The following is an 18,962-nucleotide window of genomic DNA, read 5'->3' as shown; positions in this document are numbered from 1 at the left end:
ATGATCTTAAAAAAAAAAAAAAATAAAAAAAATTAGGGGGCTGGGGGATTCGGAAAGGAGGGCACGGGGGTTGGTTTGGGTGGAGTCTATTGTGGTATGTCAGGTAAGAGTAGTTTTGTCAAAGTATCAATCAAATCTAATCATAAATAAAGAAGTTATGGCAATTTTAGCAAAATTTAATAATTTTACCTTGAGAGTCAAGGTCATTCAAAGGTCAAGGTAAAATTCAACTTGCCAGGTACAGTAACCTTATGATAGCATGAAAGTTTTTGAAGTTTGAAAGCAATAGCCTTGATACTTTAGAAGTAAAGTGGATCGAAACACAAAATTTAACCATATATTCAAAGTTACTTAGTCAAAAAAGGGCCATAATTCCGTAAAAACGACAACCAGAGTTATGCAACTTGTCCTTTTACTGTCCCCTTATGATAGTTTGCGAGTGTTCCAAGTATGAAAGCAATATCTATAATACTTTAGGGGTAAAGTGGACCAAAACACAAAACGTAACCAAATTTTCAATTTTCTAAGTATAAAGGGCCCATAATTCCGTCCAAATGCCAGTCAGAGTTACATAACTTTGCCTGCACAGTACCCTTATCATAGTTAATAAGTGTTGCAAGTATGAAAGCAATAGCTTTGATACTGTAGGAATAACGTGGACCTAAACACAAAACTTAACCAAATTTTTTATTTTCTAAGTATAAAAAGGGCACATAAATCTGTCAAAATGCCAGTCAGAGTTACATAACTTTGCCTGCAAAGTCCCCTTATGATAGTAAGTAAGTGTTGCAAGTATGAAAGCAATAGCTTTGATACTTAAGGAATAAAATGGACCTAAACACAAAACTTAACCAAAATTTTCAATTTTCTAAGTATAAAAAGGGCACATAATTCTGTCAAAATGCACGCCAGAGTTATCTAACTTTGCCTGCCCAGTCCCCTCATGATAGTAAGTAAGTGTACCAAGTTTGAATGCAATAGCATTGATACTTTCTGAGAAAAGTGGACCTAAACGCAAAACTTAACCGGACGCCGACGCCAAAAAATGTAAGCTAAAAATTGTATGAATTAAAATAAAAAAATCACTTTTGGTAACAAAGCTTAATCTATCTGCTAACATTTCCTCCAACTTTCCCACAAGCAACATGAGCCGCCCCAGACCACTCTGGAGGCAACCCGGAGCTGATAAGCCCTGCCTATTTCTACTTCCATAACTGATCATGTTCTGGGTGTGAACAAAGGCAATCTGTCCCAGACACAATGAAGCATGTAACAGGTATGCAATAAAATATTATGAGGCAGGTATATTGAGTCTGTTTAAGATGATTATGATTATCCTACACCCATATGAGGAATATATGGCCCCATTAGTGCAAAAACGTACCACAAGCTTTTTCCGCTCAATTTTGGGAAAACGCCACACTGAAATTTTGGGAATTTCACGTCGTGAAAACCCCCATTTTGGGAAAAAAATTAATCGCAAAATTGGCTCAATTGGGAAAAATTATCGCATGTAAATAGTGTTTCTTATATTTCAAAGAAGCAGTTAACTGGTAAATAACGACTATTTTGATAACTTATGATTAAAATTTTACAAAATATTATGAACATGTGTGATAACAGGGCCCTCAATCTATCAAATCTGCCGCCGAAATTCGGCGGCAGTCCCCCACCTGAAAAGTATACTTTTTTCCCCTTTTGGGGGGAAAAATTCCCCCTAAAAAAAAAAAAAAAATATAATATATATATTTTTTTTTTAATAGAAAGATGTGTCTCATGATTATTATATCTCCAGGGCTTTCCTTAGACCTCAAATCTCAAGAGTCAAGGACTCTTGGGACCATATTTTCAAGAGTCAAAATCAAACTTCTGAGAGTCCTAATAATAACGCAGGAGAGTCAATGATTTTTTGCAATTTAAGCAAATTACTGAGATATAATATATAAAAAGCAACAAATAAAAAGATACATGTATGTTAACATTTATTTCTTACATTTTACTGTCACTACAACACTATGCATTTAAACACAATATTTCAATGATTAATAAATACAAAACATGTATTCTAATACAACATTAACTTCATGTATACAGCAGAGTAATATGTCATATGTTCTTCTTTCGCACGTTTGGGGGTGTTAGGAGCACTGTCATTTAGAGCTAAAGTACGCTTTGTCGTTGGCGTCTTACACACACTTTCAGAGTTACTACCGATTCCGATTTCGAAAAGGTTTCTCTGCAACATTTTCCGAATGCACTAGCACAATTACACTTTGCACAATTACACTTTATCCAATAACTTTGTTTGACCGTTTCGCGTGGCTGTTAAATTAAGAATGAAATACAAAATGTGAAAAAAAAACATTTCCGCTGGCTATCACAAAAAAAACAACAACATACGGGTGGTACCTAAACACAATAGCCTATATAAATCGGTAAACTATAAAAGGAAATTATTTCTACTCGCCGATAAAGGTGCCTCCGTATTTAATCCAATCGAAAGTTCCGACGCCCTTTAATTATTTCATGTGCCATCTTCACGGAAGACGTGCGACAAACACGCCGTTTTCTATGCCTTATCAAACGGTCAATTATTACGCCTACATGTATTTTGTAATCAATTAGCTCATGCAAAAATTGTCACTTTGCCACAAGGCCAGTTGTATCGGTTCTATAGTTATTTTTAGCAACTTTGATGCAAAGCGTGTAATTTGACGTTGTAGACAGTACATATGCCAGCATATCTTTCGCGCGTCTTTGAACTGAGCAATCATGAAGCAAAACAGTGATGGGTGCATTCAGCTTTGGAAATACATTCTGCCATACTCTGGAAATATCTCAAAATATGCTTTACGGTGTTATGTGGATATGGATGTTATTATTTTATATTGAATATTATTAAAACTGACGCGGATGAGTCCATTCTGTTTTGGTGGGTTTATAGTTCTTCTTAAATGCTCTGAGCTTTTATGAGTACATACGTACAGCTCAGAGGGTCAATAGCTGGGAGTTGGATTATTGCAACAAGGTGGGTTTAATACACGTCTTTTCCGCAAACAGCTGATAACAAACGTTATGATAAATAATGGAAAGTTAATACACGCGTCATCGAACCAGCAGTGTTTTAATTGGTCAATACTAGATTTCTTAATTAACCAAATTCCGCCTACTGGGTGGACTTGTGCTTCGATGATTGGAAACGGGCGTTAACGATTAGCGTGTACTAAATGAGATACTCCGCCCCGAGCCAATTATCGCTTAGTCTTAACAACTTTTGATCTCGTTGACGCAAGTCGGTATATTCCCCCGGGTCAAATGTGACGCATGACGTAATTTTCTCAAGAGTCAAAAAGGGGTCTTCTGTAATTTTCAAGCGTCAAAACCCGGGAGCTCGGGTCAAAGGAAAGCCCTGATCTCAATTCTATTTCAATTTAATCTTTTCAAACATACTCAATTATGAAAAATGCAATGAATATAGTGCAAACATGTACAAATGAAATAATGAGAGAGTAAGTAAAAAAATCCCCCAAAAAGGGAAACGCCGCGAAAATTCCCCCTCCTAAGGGCTGCGGACCCCTTCCCCCAAAGTAGTGTGAGGGCCCTGGATAAGTGCAGGGTTTTTAATCTGAATTTGTGGAAAAGGCCTGGCCTTTTTTTAAGTGAAAAAAATCGCGCAAAGCGCCGGATTTTGAGGAAAATAAGGAAAGTCTTAAATAATCATTAACATATTTTACAGTTTTTAAAACAAATTCAAGGCAGCAGATAATTTAATTATGCAATACTTTCTATTTTCTACACCGGATCAGGTAAACTTATATATTTTAAAGTTAAAAAAAAAAAAAAAATTTTTTTTTTTTTTTTGGAATTGGGAATTGTTGTTTTTCAATTGGGAAAAAAACAACCAGATTTGCATTGGGAATGGGGCCGAATTTCGGACCCGTGGCATAGGGCGGAAAAAGCCTGTACCATGTTACATGTACATTGAAATTAGAAGGCAAATGGAACCTTTTTGCACCAATGAGGCGAATTATATCAACCTGCAATAATATCAGAAATAAATTACTCCATGGTATACATGTACAGTCAATCTTGTATTCTGAGACCACTAAAGGGAGTAACCAAAAGTGGTCTCTTAATAAAATGGTCTTTAAATAAAAAAGGTCATTTGGAATGAATGCAGACCTTTGATTTTAAATCCAGACATAGGATTATCTCCTTTTGACACAGCGATTTCAGCTTTTGTAATCAAATGAATCTAAATATAAATAAAATGAATAAAACAATTTTTTACTTAAAATAAGTTGTATTTGTTCTCTCTAATTCTAAATACAATGTAAATGGTTTGCACGGAGAATGGGTTTTTCCGACTCCAAACTCATTCGCGATTAAATTTACGTGCACTTTTACTCTTCGACACTTCCAATACCCGAATTTTCTCATTTAACGTTAATACTTTCCGTTTTGAAATTTTAATTTCTGCATGTAAGCTTATATATATCTGACTCGATTAGGCCACGACTTTTTTTTTTATTGGTTTACAAAAATTATTTTGAAAATGGTCCATCGGGCGGTCGAAAAAAAAAAAAAAAAAAAACATCATTGGAAAAAAAAGTTAATACTAATAACATCAGAACAAAGACAACATATCTTTTATAATCTTAACACAGAGACAAAAAATCAAATTATGCAATGAAACACATCTATATCTTCAAATGAAATGAGTCCTAAAAGCACCTTTTGTAACATCAGGCAATTTTAAACACTCCATTACATGACATGCGTTCTTCTCCCATTAAAACGAAAAACTGCGCTTCATTTCCATAATTCGATGCGCACCATTACGCAACAATGCGATGCCCGTTGCATAAATCTTATATAAGATAAACTACTCATACACAAATTACCCGGTATGTGTTTGCTCTTACTCGACTTATGAGATCGTACATGAAAAAAAATCGAGGTAGATCGATCCATGCGTCATCGCGGTAATGTTTGTCAAAGTTGTTGTTGTCACGAAAACTCGTTGATTTACGACGCAAAACGTCTTATTTGAACTGACGCGAATTAATTTAATCATATTTGTCAACTTCGCTTTTGCTTTATTTTGATAATTTAATCCAAAGTTTAATGTTAGCAAGTGTTTTTTTTAATGGAATTGTAAACAAGGAGTCAGTTAAAGTCTTCCGAAAATGTGCAGTCTGTGTGAATTGACAGTTTGACGTCATCAAAGGAAAGCCGCTTTCTGTCGGAAGCAATAAAGCGACAAATTTCGCGCCGAAAAAATTGGCTTCCTTTGTCTAGCAATCAACATGCCGAACCAATCGTGTGTTTGTTTCTCAATTGCAATCCTCCAATTTAATAAAAGCACGTGCATAGCTCCGCCTTCGAATCTTTTGCAGAGAACGGAGGCGGAGTTTAATTGAGCTAGTGTTTTACCCAAGTTGAGTTCCGATTTGCCGAAATTACTCGGCCCTAAGCATTGAAAAGACAAATACATTTATCAATGATTTTCCGAGATATACCGATTTGTTCCGATTTCCAAACTTTCTGTACAGTTCCTATAAACTATGGCGGACGTGTTTACAAAATTCCTAAACACATATATCGTAAATAATGGCAGTGTTTTATTGGATTATTTATACTAATTATCAAATACTTTTTTATCTACTATAATATTGGTTTTTTTTATTATAATTAACACGTTAAACAATATAGTTGCGTCACAGACTCGGAAATAAATTTTGATGGGGTCGACATTTTACTGACGCTGATTTTCTTATTGTCTGTAATTTTTACCCGAAATAAATTTTGAGAAGTGCCCATAAAAGGACTGGTACATAATGTGTCACATTGAAAAATATCCCGATCTCTGCAATATATGTGAACCAATTGTTGATTGTACTTACCCGATTTTATTCGCAACCGTACTCAAACCGGATCGTTTTTTTCTCGTTTCGCTCGTTTTGCAGTGCGGTCGGGAATAAAATATTTAAAAAAAAGACGATTTTCCGATTTTTTTTTTCCCATTTTCCAAAAATTAGGGTCGGCGGTTTTGTAAACCAAGAAATATAAAAGTCGTGGCCTTATGGTACATTGGGAAATAAATAAGGCCAAAAAAAATAATAGTCTTGGTTCAGGGAACCCGACCGACCCTATTTTTTGCCCCCGACCCTAACGATTTTTTTGGTCCATGGAAAAAAATCTGATGGCGAAAATGCTAAAATCTCGTAAAATTTCATTGAAAACAGCCACCATTTAAATCTGGATTGGGTTTCTATATTTTTCTCTTTGTTTCAATGAAAGTGTTCGCAATTTGAACAGTGAACAAAAACCGGTCTGCACCTGTATAAGAGACATCGCTTGACCTTATTGTTATTGAAGTGCGCATGCTAGCTGGCCAATCAACATTGAGCTCTCTTACACATCAAATGACGTTGTTGAATGAAATGTAAAAATGGGTGGAGCTATGGAGTAATATTCGGTCATTCATGCGCAGATACTGTGCACTTTGAATACACAGTTAATATTGTCGTCTGCAAACAAAATAGCGGCCGGTCGCAAATGTCGTATTATTAAAGATTAAAAATTAAAAGAAGCGTGACAATAATTTAATTATTTCCAAGCTGTCTATTGATCTGAATTTAAAAGTGATAATTGAATAATTAGTTCTATGTCGATGATGTTACAACTTTCTGCCAATTTCCGATCGAAATGAAAAGATGATAATTAATTAATTTGTTTGTTTTACTCGCACACTATGCTAACTGACAGCAGCGTATTTTAATCAAATGAAAATGTGAAAAACACGCGCGGTTTAATTGTAATTAAAGTTTTGAATTTTTAACACATAGGAAGAGTCATTCATCTAGTCTACTATAAAAATGGAAGTAACCACTTTGTCTCTACAGTCGCTAACATGGCGTCTTTAACCTTAAAGAGTCATAACAAAAAAACAAAAAAATTAAAACACAAAACACTAGAGCATTCCAAGAGTCATGGAAACTTGACAACAATTGGCTTCGCTTTGATAATGAATCAAAATCAATGTACTGTGAGGCCCTTAGCCTGTACAAACCAATAGCAACATTCAAATTTATGTACACTGCTCACTTCCTGTGTGATGCGCTCAAACCCATTGCCATTTTATCAAAAAATGTACCAGAAGGAAGACTTGTGCTATTCTGAGGTTACCCTTCTTTTGACAGCCACTATTCAGACTCTTGAGCACCTGTTGGAGACTAGGTCAGGTCCCATGATGAAAAAAATTATGAAGGTCACACCCCAAACACCAGAGACTGATAAAGATGGCGTGTTCACTTTTGAATATGAAGGTCACACTATCACAGACAGACAAACAAAAAATGGTTGGCTCAAAGAAATTTTGGGCCAGCGCTAGCCCTGAAGAAGTGCATAAAGAGCTAGGAATATTGAATAATATACAACGACTAAATACCACATGTGCAATGTTAATCATTTGGGCAGTGTTTAAACAATCATGGGTGCATTAACTGACCCTTTTTCACCCTGAAATCAGTCGACTGGTAAAAAAAAAAAAAAAAAAAAAGAAAAAACCTACCTACCCTCCTACATTTTTCTGGCCATGTTCCCTGAACCAAGACTATTTTTTTTTTGGCCTAAAACACCTTGATTGAAAACTAAATAAACACGCCTGATTGGAAAATTTGCTAACACAAACTAATAAGCATAATAACAATTACATTTTTTAATGAACAGATTTCGCTACATGTTACCGATTAATAGTTTATTTTTTACACCTCTCGAGAACACTGTGAAAATGTTTGACACGTCGGCGCATTATTTCTGCAATAAAATCGGCGATCAAATTTGTCACTTAACGTCCCAGATAGTAGACTCTTTAACCCGTAGACTGTTGGCAATACCTCACTGTTTTATTCAAAACGGGGTAATCACGTGACAAACAAGATGGCGACTTCCATGCAGAGGCAGATATTTTTCGTCGTTTTATACCCTTTATTACCTGTATTATTTTTTTTATTCCGCTCACTTTCCAGCCATATTAGGGAGAAAGTTACTGGCTTTTATTTCATATTAATATTCACTTTATATCCCGACTTTACTCGGTGCGAAGTTTCTTAGCGGGATGACCTAATTAGGGCTCCACTAAGAAAATTTGCGGGGAGTAAAGTCGTGATATAAAACGAATTTAAATACTAAATAAACGCTAATCACCTTTTTACTGATATGGCTGGAAAGTGAGCGTCATTTAAAAAATAAACAGAAAGAATAAAGGGTATAAAACTGCGAAAAATTACTGTCTCGGTATGGACGTCGCCATCTTAACTATCACGTGATTACCCCCTCTGATTATTCGACACCAAAAATTGATGCGCAGTCAGCATAAACACCGGTCAGAACCAGTCATCGAGACAAAGGAAAATGGCTGGTGTGAAATCAAAACAAAGTTGTAATCGTTCATGTTATCGGCTTAGATAAACAATCAACACTGATTTGTCCCTGAACGGTCAACAGATTTACCACTTTTACCTTAAAGCGGTCGCTTAATTCAAGACTTGGGCATCAAAATACACTAAAATCAGCGGTTGCTGGTCGCGTAAGACAAAAGTCGCTTAATAGAATATCAGTGTCCGACAAATCCATTGCCCGGAGCCCGGGGGCTACCGAATTTTTACATCCGGCTACTGAAATTTTCCAGCTCACGCCCGCTGGGCTACTATAAATCTATAAGAGCGGTAGCCCGGTTTATTTACAGACATACGTAGAATAAACACGTTGACCTTGTAATTGTACACTGTGTATTGATTATAATCCGATATAAAGTGCAATCAATTATCTTATCAGTCACCAATCACTTGCGGTAATGTCGATTGTAAACAGTAACAGTGTATTTTAATCATTCAGAATCAACATTTGTCGCCTGCTAATAATATAATGAGAGCCGATTGGATAGTTTGCGCACGTGATGCAACGTCATTTCGCAATTTGGAAATCTTTGTTAACTGCAACAATGAGTTTGACAACGTTTTTCATTTCGTTAATTATCCAAGGACGCCGAAAATTAAACAAATCAAAACAACGGATTCTTCAAAACGGAAACGAAACCGAAAATGAATATTAATTACAATGGTGTGAACGCGGTTAACACCTGCTAATTAGTTTGCATGGGCAATTAATGATAAGGTTCGTCAAATGACGAAAAAAGAAAAGTTCTAGAATGCAGTATTTTTTTGCAATTATTAGTTGATATTGATTAAAATATCAGGACTTGTATATTACATTACTTGAAAAACGTTCATATTTTCAGTATATTCGGTAATAAAATTTCGGGATGTGAAATCGAAGTACATCGCGAAAATAGGTGACATAACGATATACACACTATAAATAACGCAAGTAGATTGATCATTTTGAATATAAAATATATACAAATCACTACGCATAATACAATTTGCATTTATGGGTTTACTACGTGACGATGATGATCAATCTACTGGCGTTTTTTTATAGTAAACTAGTAGCTACCCACCTGTACCCAGTAACATTTATTACCGAATATACTGAAAATATGAAACCTTAACAACTTTTTTCAAGTAATGCAATATACCAGTCGTGATATTTTAATCAATAAAAACTAATTATTGTTAAAAAAAAACGGTATTTTAGAATTAGAATTTGTTTCGTCATTCCTGGTTGACGGTCTCTTTTAAGGAGCGACTGTTAATAATTAAGTTAAGTTTGATTTCAATTGAGACAAACAGTGCTTTAATAATTTGAGCGAGTTGTATATAAGATGCACCGATTTTGTATCTTTTATTATAATGTATTAAATAAGTTTAGGTCACAATATATCGTCAGCTACTGACTAGAAATGATATTGACTGTGTACTATAACTATAACTGTGTACTGAGTGCAGTTTAACAAGACTATTTGATATTGGACTGAATGAACTCATTGCGTCACTGTGTAATACTGTTGATAAGTGATTTGTTATGTCTACTGCATGTCACACCAGACTACTTGTTGTAGTATGTGTATGTAAATGAATAAATAAAATAGAGATGAAAACTTGTCTCTAACCATTTTGTAGGTAAATTTTATGGGCTACCAAATATTTTTATTGGTAGCCCAGTGGGCTACCTGAAAAATAAGAAATTTGTCGGACACTGGAATATGAAAATAAAGTTAAAACTCTCGGGCGGGATTTAAAGTGGTCGCATAAGACAAAAGTCGCTTAATTCAAGTGGTCGCATGCACAAGATTGACTGTATATAATATGATAAAATAAGCATTATTTTATAAAATCATTATGGGATTTTTTGTACAATAACTGTTTCATACATTCATACAGACACACATATCAAATGGAAAACATTTAGAGATGGCTAGAAAGAAAATATAATTGAAAACATGCGACTGTCCCACCATAAATCTCTACTGGGCGTACCTGTGAAATACCTCAATGTGGAACAGTGTACTAGTAATAAGCTCAGCCACACAAGATTTACATGAGCCATCAATTTGAATCAAAAATAGCATAATAAAGCATGATAATGTACAATATTTAGATTCAAATGAGCAACTTTGCTTTGATGTAGCTGTTTCCAATTTATTTCCCTTGAAACTCGTTAATCAACAGAAGCAGAGCCTTACTTTTAAAAATTGCATGATTTTTATTTTGAGAAAAACAATAATGAATATTTGCAAAAAAACAGCAAATGAAGAATCTACAAATAAACCATTGTTTGTTTATCCTGTAACAAGATTAACAAGAAATAATTAATGGCTCGATTGTATACGACCAAGATGTATAAATAAATCTACATGTATGTAACAATGTCATGTTAAACCAGGGTTTTTTTTTAGAAAAAGGGGAAGACGCTGGACGCTGGGTAAAAGGGGAAAATTCAGCGCGAAAGGGACATATTTGGGGAAAAAATAAAAACTGTTCGTTTCAATGTCTATAACTCGCCTACAGACTTCAGGTGTTTTTTTAGAAAAAGAGGCATGTCTCTGACCTTTTTGTTTTTAAACACATGAACAAGTATGATATTAAAGTCAAAGTCCTAAATAAAGTTGCAGGGGTAGATCTAATAATGGGAAATGTTTTCAACTGGGGCCGGGGAACGATGTCAATTTGTGATTTCAATTTCATGATGAATGGGTTGACGATCTAGATCTGCTACAGTATTAAAAAGGAAAGGTGCGGCAGCTGCCGATTGTCTACTTTCACTTTCACAATAATCCGACAGTATTAATCGATGTTGATTACATGTACCTCCGAATCCTGCTGGGTTTCAACGGTTTTTTGATGATTCATTCTTAAAAAATGCGTCAACGCAATTAATATTTTCCGAGTCCGAACGTTTTATTTTGTTCGTGTATGAACGCTAATTGTGAGACTTTTTTCTGTTTTAACGTTTATATCTTGGCTTTCACATAACCCGGATGAACATTCGACTGGTTTCTCGGGCAAGACCAGAATCCAGTAAAATAGTCACATGATTAATACGATTAGTTGCCCGGTTTCCATGACGTAATTTAAGAGCTATATATAGAATCACTGGGTTTCCCAGAAATGAGTGTTCGTCAGGAGAGAGAGAGAGCGAGATCGTTGTACATGGTACAAATTGGATAAGTGTCGACTTCCCAAAAGAAAAAAAAACATTTCTTTGAGGGTAAAATATTATATTTTGGTGAAAAATTATATTTTTGGAGGGGAAATGGTAGTTTTAGGGGAAAAATTCTGGTAGGGGAAGACGCCGAATATCGGCGTCACTTTCTTAGTAAAAAAACCCCTGGTTAAACAAATAATTAATACTTCTCAGTCACAAAGATATGAATTTATAAACAAAATAAACATCTCCACTCTGCAATTCATAAGTCAAATCATGTACACACAATGACCAAGGAATATTATAATTATCAACTTTAATCTTAACAGTTAAATTACAACTGGAATTTTCTGCAAAGAAAAATAAATGCATGGCCAATCTGTAAGCACTGTGCAAGAATATCAAACATTACGATTCTGTAACATTGAGAACAAACTTAGGTAAAAAACTGCTTTTGGTAAAAATGCAACTGTCTGCAACTGTCTTTTATTTATCAAACATTAGATACATGTAGTCTGACAGCTAATAATGCTCATTTATCTGACTCTATGCTGCAAGTATAAGGACATGTTCATGTAAAAATATGACTCATGTAGGGATTGTCTTTTTTTGTTTATTTAAGTGTCAACCTTGGAAGAAATGATTCACTTGAAAAACTGACATAAAATTATCAGCGCCTAGTGTGTTTTGCAATAAATTTACGTCTTAAGCATAAGTTTGGGTTGCTAATCTTACCTTTTAGATTTATTTTTAAAAGTTTCAAATCATAAACATGCATTTATATTAACATATTATATTAATTGAAGTATAAATATAGGGTTTTTTTCTCACCACTTTGGAAGTGGTGCCAGTAAAATTGAGAATTTGAGTGTAACTGCATTATTTGGGAATTTTTATATCAGGTTGTTTATTGCAGCTATGTTTACAGGATGTGACATCCCAAATATATAATTATATCATACATATAATTATTGTTAGATTTCAGATATATCAGTAAGTCATGTCTACAAGAGTACTAGAAATGTCTTGGACTCACTTGGACTCCCCCAATAAAACCTTTTTTTTAAATAAATTACAAATTGTAACAAATCATTTTCCGCTTTTAGAGGTTAAAAAAGCACAAGACATCTTGCTACACATGTATTTGACTCTGACAGTCTCAGCCCAGCAGATATAATGGCAGACTCTTCCAACTCAGTGCTGGTATGCTCAATGTTGCTTGATCAATACCCCAGGATTTACTGCAGCTTGCAGTGGAATTCTCAGAATCACAGCTCTGTTTTCATTTTAACACAAAAAAAACATCAGTTTTTAAGCTTACAGGTCACCGAAATTAAATACACACTTTTGAAGAGACATCTACAAATCTGTGTTTGCTGGTTTTCTGATTGATGATAAATAAGAGCATCTTTAATGTACCGGTATTTTTCTCAATATATAAAGGACAATCTAGAACGCTATGCAATCGACATAAGTTTACAAATAAAAAAATATTGGGTAGACATACGTAAATTTTTCTGGTTCGTTCAAAAACATATTTACCTTTTTAATGATTTCACACCAGATTTAGCAAATGTTACCATGAAATAAATATCAATTTGCCACACTAAAGGTAATGCAAATTATGTTTAAATACAAAATCAACGTTCTAAACATGTTTACATTCATTTATTTTATCTAAGAGCTTACAATTTACATGTATTCATCGCACAAAAACATGTTTTAAAACTTTCAAGCAATTATGGCTAATAACTTCAGTTAAAATTGTCACCTTATTTAAATATAATGTAAATGAGCATTTATTTGAGTGCCTTGAATAATTTAATGTATACAAAGTACTTTCAAAAGAGTAACTAAATAATTAAGCATACAGGTACCTGTAAAACCATTCATTTTGTACATTACAATCTGTCAATAAGTATCACTGCATGTACTATCACTGCGGCTCTTTTCAAACCCAGGGGTTTTTTTTAGAAAAAGGGGAAGACGCTGGACGCTGGGTAAAAGGGGAAAATCAAGCGCGAAAGAGACATATTTGGGGAAAAAATAAAAACTGTTCATTTCAATGTCTATAACTCACCTACAGACTTCAGGTTTTTTTTTAGAAAAAGAGGCATGTCCCTGACCTTTTTGTTCTTAAACACATAAATAAGTATGATATTAAAGTCAAAGTCCTAAATAAAGTTGCAGGTGTAGATCTTATAATGGGAAATGTTTTCAACTGGGGCCGGGGAACGATGTCAATATTATGATTTCAATTTCATGATGAATGGGTTGACGATCTAGATCTGCTACAGTATTGGAAGGGAAAGGTGCGGCAGCTGCCGATTGTCTTCTTTCACTTTCACAATAATCCGACAGTATTAATCGATGTTGATTACATGTACCTCCGAATCCTGCTGGGTTTCAACGGTTTTTGATGATTCATTCTTAAAAAATGCGTCAACGCAATTAATATTTTCCGAGTCCGAACGTTTTATTTTGTTCGTGTATGAACGCAAATTGTGAGACTTTTTTCTGTTTTAACGTTTATATTATGGCTTTCACATAACCCGGATGAAAATTCGACTGGTTTCCGGTAATTAATTGACGAAACAGCCTTCTCACGGAAGATCAGAATCCAGTAAAATAGTCACATGATTAATACGATTAGTTGCCCGGTTTCCATGACGTAATTTAAGAGCTATATATAGAATCACTGGGATTCCCAGATTTGAGTGTTCGTCGGGAGAGAGAGAGCGAGATCGTTGTACATGGTACAAATTGGATAAGTGTCGACTTCCCAAAAAAAAAAAAAAAACATTTCTTTGAGGGTAAAATATTATATTTTGGTGAAAAATTTTATTTTTGGAGGGGAAATGGTATTTTTAGGGGAAAAATTCTGGTAGGGGAAGACGCCGAATATCGGCGTCACTTTCTTAGTAAAAAAAAACCCTGAAACCAGTGTTGTTTTGTCACCATTTTCATTTGGGACTGGATTAAGAATGACTAAAATTGGTACATTTGTGTTTAACTTTTGCTAACAAATACTTCAAAATTTAGAAAAAAGTGTTTTCACTATTTTGTTTACTTGGGTTCAACTTATAGAATTGGGTCCCATATTTGGGATTTTTTTTCCCATTGGGAATGAGGTCATATACTGAGCGCTGAATTTGAACGCAAACAACACTAAAATGTTCATTTTAGTGTGGGTCAATACTTCTTTTTAGGTACAAATCAGTCAACAGAGACACTGGTTGAATACCACCAACCTGACCAACATTATACATGTGTGTTCCTCTGATGTAATATTCTAGACTACTTAGCCATATTGACCTTTGTTGACTTTTCTGAATTGAATCAGATTGATTCCAAATTCCTTGACTGATATGATCAATATAATGTTAAGTTGTATGTAAGTTGTAAATTTTAGGGCCAACAATTGACATTACAAATACATCAAGTGAGATAGGACTGCATAATGCAAACACTGATAGCTTGATGCACCACAAAAGATTTATTTCCTATCATAAATGGACCACATGTTGCTGTTAATTGTGATGGCCCATTATCAAGTCTGATGTTTAGTGGATGTTATTATCTATATTAGTTATGTAACCACATGTATGATGCAATTTGCATACATTTATACAAATTTCAGATAGATACAGGTATTCAACAAAACTGAAGAAACCCCAAATAAAAAGAAATCACTGATAGTGATTGGTGATAGTGTTTCACTTTCAAAAGGTTTGTTGTCCTTTAAAAATCATAATACAGATGGCTTAATTGATATGTTATCATTAATAAATTGGTAGATTGGTTGAAGTTATTATCATAGTGAAATCAGCCTGTTTTTTATTAAAATTATTATATTTATACGTTGCAATTAATTGAGGGCAATGCAATATTGTAGGCTAAGAACCAGGCCCAGTCCAGCTCAAATTATACAACAGCATCTCCGGCTTTTAATTAATTCAACCCTAATGTACAGTCTCAAAAAAAGTCTGTCAGCCCTCCGACAATGCTAGAAAAAGTTTAAACTGAATGATGTGCAGAAAAAATACCTTAATACATTATTACAAGTCCTCATGGAGACATGGACGGTGAAAAGTTTTTCAGAAACTGAGTAACACATTGTCAACATGGAAAATAAACATTGGCTTTTTGCTCACCTTCCGGTGTATTCTGGTTGGTTATGTTAAACACCATGTTGATCACTCTATGGGTGACATTCTCATAGTCCAGGCGCCTTCCTGGTACCAGATATACATTGCCTTCTTTATCCGGAGGAAGAATAATATCCACACTTGAAGACACAAGGGAATATCGCTCAGCAAAGGACCTGGGTTGGGATGTGGCGACAGAGAACAGAAATAAGGATTGGGTGTTATTTTCCAGGATTGGATATTTCTTGGATATGGTTGTAATCGCACGTTTTGACACATGATGATTGTGGACTGGTTCAAATTTGAGCACCTTACTCGGAACTTCTATTCGAACATTTAAGGGTTTACTCCTGTGGCCTGCAGAATCAACAGCAGTGACAGACACACTGTAGCTTCCAGGGTAAAGATAGTCAGATTCTGCTAACAGTTCGCCACTATTTTGATCGATGTAAAAGTCTGGATTGTCTTCAATGCTATATGCAATAATCTCATTCTCATCTTCATCAGAAGCTTGCACAGATGCTATTGCATTCCATGACTGATCAGATGCTGTTTGAACTGATATGAAAGAATTGTGAAATGCTGGAACATTATCGTTTATATCCAAAATATAAATGTCCACTAATGCTGTTACAGTATGACTCACCCCATCTTGTTCTGCACATTCTGCTTGCACAATTAAATGATATCTACTCTTATCTTCTCTGTCAAATGATTTTCTTGACAATAATATATTATTATGAGTGGAAATGAAATTCCTAGTGTCAAGTTCAAAATTTGTGGCATCATTTCCTAGCAATTTATATTTTACATGAACACAGTTAGCCACACTAAGCTGCCCAATGACACTGACCCTTGAGCCAATGGGTTCATTTTCACTTATTAATCCAACATAGTGAGTTTGTTGAAAGAAAACAGGACTAGATTCATACCAATTTTCTGGGCTGATTTGCGATGACAATGATGACGTTTCTTGATAATGGCCACTGTGATTCTTTGCAAGTAATTCATCTTTGGTGTGAACTGTACCATACTTTTTCAAGTTTGATTGCAGAGTCTTTGATTCTATTATGAACACTGAGCAGACAAGAAGCATGGGCACCAACTTCTCCATATTGCCTCTTTTGTTCATCTAAAAATATAGTTACAATTTAATATTCAATGTCAAGTATAAATTACTGCATATGCAATTGATGGCATGTAACTTAGATACTCCTATAGATGTAAGGTTCAAATGCATGCCATGTACATGTTTGTACATCAACTTCATACTGGTAAGCGCCCTTTTCCAGCATCATTGTAATGTCATGAATTCACTACATTTACCAATGGAGTATTAATATTTACCACTAATTGCTGAATTAAAAACAATACAACATGATGTATGAACACTAAAGTCTTCATAATTATTTACTCAATGAAGACCTGAAAACAACATTAAACTTACTCTGGTAATTTAATACTTATTTTTAAACCTACATGTATGCATGGTTCAACTTTTCTGAACAGTCTGTCAAAAATATGAAAACTGTGACATTTGCATAATGTTCTTAATTTCATGATTAATTAGCTGTTTTCTTCTTAGTTATAGATTAATAATGTAAATTGTAAATGTATGCATATTGCTAGTGATATTTTGGTATATGACCAAACAAATTTGCATTTGTGTGAAAATACTTTGCTACAGGAAATTGGCATCAACTGTCAAGACCACAGGCATTCGGCATTAGCTACTACCCCCCATGACAAAAATAGTTCGTCGAAAAATTTTTTTTACTTATATATATAACAAGGGTATGTGACTTAGACACTTGAATTGCTGATTTCGGTATACCAGCCAATTTCCGAAGCTCATTACTCCATCAATTTTCAACCGATTTGCACAATTCTGGTATCAAACAACGCTGAAGACTTCATTCTAAATGAATAAATCGATGCATGTTCGAATAAGTCTACCGAAAAGCGGTCATCAAAAAACAAACTTAAAACAACATATCCAAGAATCGATCTGATTACCACGAAAATACATTACATATGTACATAATTTGGTTGGACAGTCATTCGCATTGTAATCTCACATCGCATACAGTCAAATACAATGAAAATAAAACAAAATTAACACGTACTAATGTATAAATCAATTTAACTCCAATATGTTGCGAGAATCAGCTTTTCAACTATTCAACCAATGCCTTTCACAAATGCTACGCCAATGTCGAGTTCAAAATAGTTTTCAACAAAGCTGTGCTTTCATTGGTCAATAACGGAGGTGTGACTATTCTTGTGAAATAGCAGCTGATTTTCGCCACATGTTGGATATAGAGAGATATATATGTTAGTAAGTAATACATTTGTTTAATTTTGATTGTATTTGTTTGTATGAAATGTATAAGTACAATGCGAATGACTGTTCAACCGAAGTGTGTACGTTTGTAATGTATTTTCGTGGTAATCAGATCGATTCTAGGATATGTTGTTGCAAGTTTGTTTTTTGATGACTTCTTTACGGTAGACTTATGCGAACATGCATCGATTTATTCATTTAGAATGAAGTCTTCTGCGTTGTTTTATACCAGAATTGTGCAAATCGGTTGAAAATTGATGTAGTAGTGAGCTTCGTAAATTGGCTGGTATGCCGAAATCAGCAATTCAAGTGTCTAAGTCACATACCTTGTTATATATATAAGTAAAAAAAAAATTTTTTCAACGAACTTTTTTTGTCATGGGGGGTAGTAGCTAATGCCGAATGCCTGTGGTCAAGACATGGTGTGGATTCTGTCGCATATTACAAAAATAATAATATTGCAATTAATTGCCATTAAATTAAATCATAATTTATTTAATCACCATGACACCTTTTTATTTCGTCATCGATTTTTTTTAATTAGTTCAATTCCACAAAAACATCGAAAGTAATTTTCTTCTTACGTTTGAAATTTCAATAGTGTTGGCACTTTGACATTTGCATCAATAAACAAGCATCCATTGAGGCGGATCAAAATCAAACCGTTTAATTCGATAGATGAATCTTAAAAACCCATTACAAAATACACTACCAGGGCAGATCTTTTATAAAATAATCCAGTCTGAACGTATCATCTCCAGAATGTTTCCATTATTAAACCGATTCCATTAGTAATAAACTGTTTCACAGAATAGTAACAACACACATAAATTCCTCTGCATCTTCTCAGCTCGAAG

At 34.4% G+C, this 18,962-nt stretch overlaps 1 protein-coding gene across 3 annotated transcripts in view; it reads right to left on the bottom strand.

Moving 5' to 3' along the window:
• Window positions 1-18,962, bottom strand: part of LOC127844602 (neural-cadherin-like) — a 195,265-nt gene extending 176,303 nt beyond the window's left edge. For all 3 annotated transcript variants that reach the window (XR_008032834.1, XM_052374992.1, XM_052374993.1), the window contains exons 1-2: window positions 18,818-18,962; window positions 15,768-16,893 (exon numbers count right to left, since the gene is read on the bottom strand). Coding sequence is in view for 2 of the 3 variants with exons in the window: in XM_052374992.1 (XP_052230952.1) it covers window positions 15,768-16,893 (1,126 nt within the window). In the remaining variant the exon portion in view is untranslated. The remainder of the gene's footprint in view (window positions 1-15,767; window positions 16,894-18,817) is intronic.

The sequence above is a fragment of the Dreissena polymorpha genome, chromosome 9 (assembly GCF_020536995.1).
Source record: "Dreissena polymorpha isolate Duluth1 chromosome 9, UMN_Dpol_1.0, whole genome shotgun sequence".
NCBI classification, from domain to species: Eukaryota; Metazoa; Mollusca; class Bivalvia; order Myida; family Dreissenidae; genus Dreissena; species Dreissena polymorpha.
Note: the sequence above shows the minus strand (reverse complement) of the source record. Positions and strands in the feature narration are given on the sequence as shown.